At 49.0% G+C, this 1,300-nt stretch overlaps 1 protein-coding gene across 1 annotated transcript; it reads right to left on the bottom strand.

The window, feature by feature from the left end:
• Window positions 1–292: 292 nt before the first annotated feature.
• On the bottom strand, window positions 293–1,090 carry LOC147970391 (uncharacterized). Its single transcript, XM_087523415.1, has one exon. It carries the CDS (start codon window positions 1,088–1,090, stop codon window positions 293–295), a length of 798 nt encoding a protein of 265 aa, XP_087379541.1.
• Window positions 1,091–1,300: the final 210 nt, after the last annotated feature.

Here is a 1,300-nt window from a genome sequence, read left to right as displayed (position 1 = left end):
CTCGGTCCGCACCATACTCCTTGTACTTGCTTGCAGTAGATCCACTCTCCATTGGTCGCACACCTCCTCGCTTTATGACGGCTTCATCTACCACCGTCCGCCTTCGGCATCACACCGAATCCACACTGGCCGCGACCAGGACGCTCCATGAGGACATGGACATGACTCACGAAACACCGTGCACACCGCTTCAACCTATGACTCCTTTGACAAGATGACAGAAAAAACACAACGACTATTTTTTTTCTTTTTTTCTTTTTTCTTTTTTTTCTTTCTCTTTTTTTCTTTTTCTTTAGAACAATCTCGGATCGTCCTCATCATCCTGGATGAGATTACAATCCGCCATATTTTTCCTCTTACCCCTCTTCTTTTCGGGACACTCATATGCATGATGTCCTAGGTCTTGGCAATTGAAGCACTTGTCCTTGGATTTATCACGACGATGCTCTCTTGCTCTCCACTCCGATCTTGTCAACAAAACTTGTTCACCGTCTTGGTCGTCCTCGTCATAGCTGCGCAATCGTTCCTCATGAACCTTCAACCTCCCCATGACTTCCTCCATAGTCATCGTCTTGAAATCGCTAAACTGCTCTATGGCAGGTGCAATCTGGAGAAACTTTGGCGGGACAGCTCGAAGGATTTTCTTAACGGCGGTTGTCTCCTCGAACTTTTCTCCAAGCCCTCGTATCCCATTGACGATGGTTGTCATCCGGAGAGCAAAGTCATCGATTGTTTTCGTGTCCTTCAACTTGAGCCTCTCGAACTCAGACTTGCGGGTTTGCAACCTTGCCTCCTTGATGCGATCGTCTCCAAGACGATTCATCTTTATCGCCTCCCAAGCTTCATGTGATGTCGTCTTCTCAGCAATGAAGGCGAACACATCATCCGAGATACTTTGATAGATAGCTGTCAACGCCTTCTGATCCTTCGTGTCGTCCACCTTGCCGGAGACGGCCACCACCGCATCCCAAACTCCTTGTGCGCGGATCAACGCCTTCATCTTGATCACCCAAATCAAGTAGTTGCTCTTCGTCAGCATCGGGTATTGGACAAACACGCTTCCTCCTTTTTCAGCCATGTTCTTGATCATCGCTCGACGCAGTCGCAGTGCTCACCCAACGATCTTGAACCTTGCTCTGATACCAATTGTTGGAATAGTGTTGACTTTGAGACCAGCCTTTCGCTGCGCACACACGTACGAAGCTGTACCAAGCCCCTGGATCGACTCCCTCCGGCCGGAACACACGCGTATACGTACGAAGTCGCCGACTAGAAACTCACGTGAGAACACAAGGCACCA

The sequence above is a fragment of the Triticum urartu genome, chromosome 5A (assembly GCF_056163025.1).
Source record: "Triticum urartu cultivar PI428250 chromosome 5A, HENAU_Tu73, whole genome shotgun sequence".
In the NCBI taxonomy this organism is placed as follows: domain Eukaryota; kingdom Viridiplantae; phylum Streptophyta; class Magnoliopsida; order Poales; family Poaceae; genus Triticum; species Triticum urartu.
This window is presented reverse-complemented; position numbering and strand designations above follow the sequence as displayed.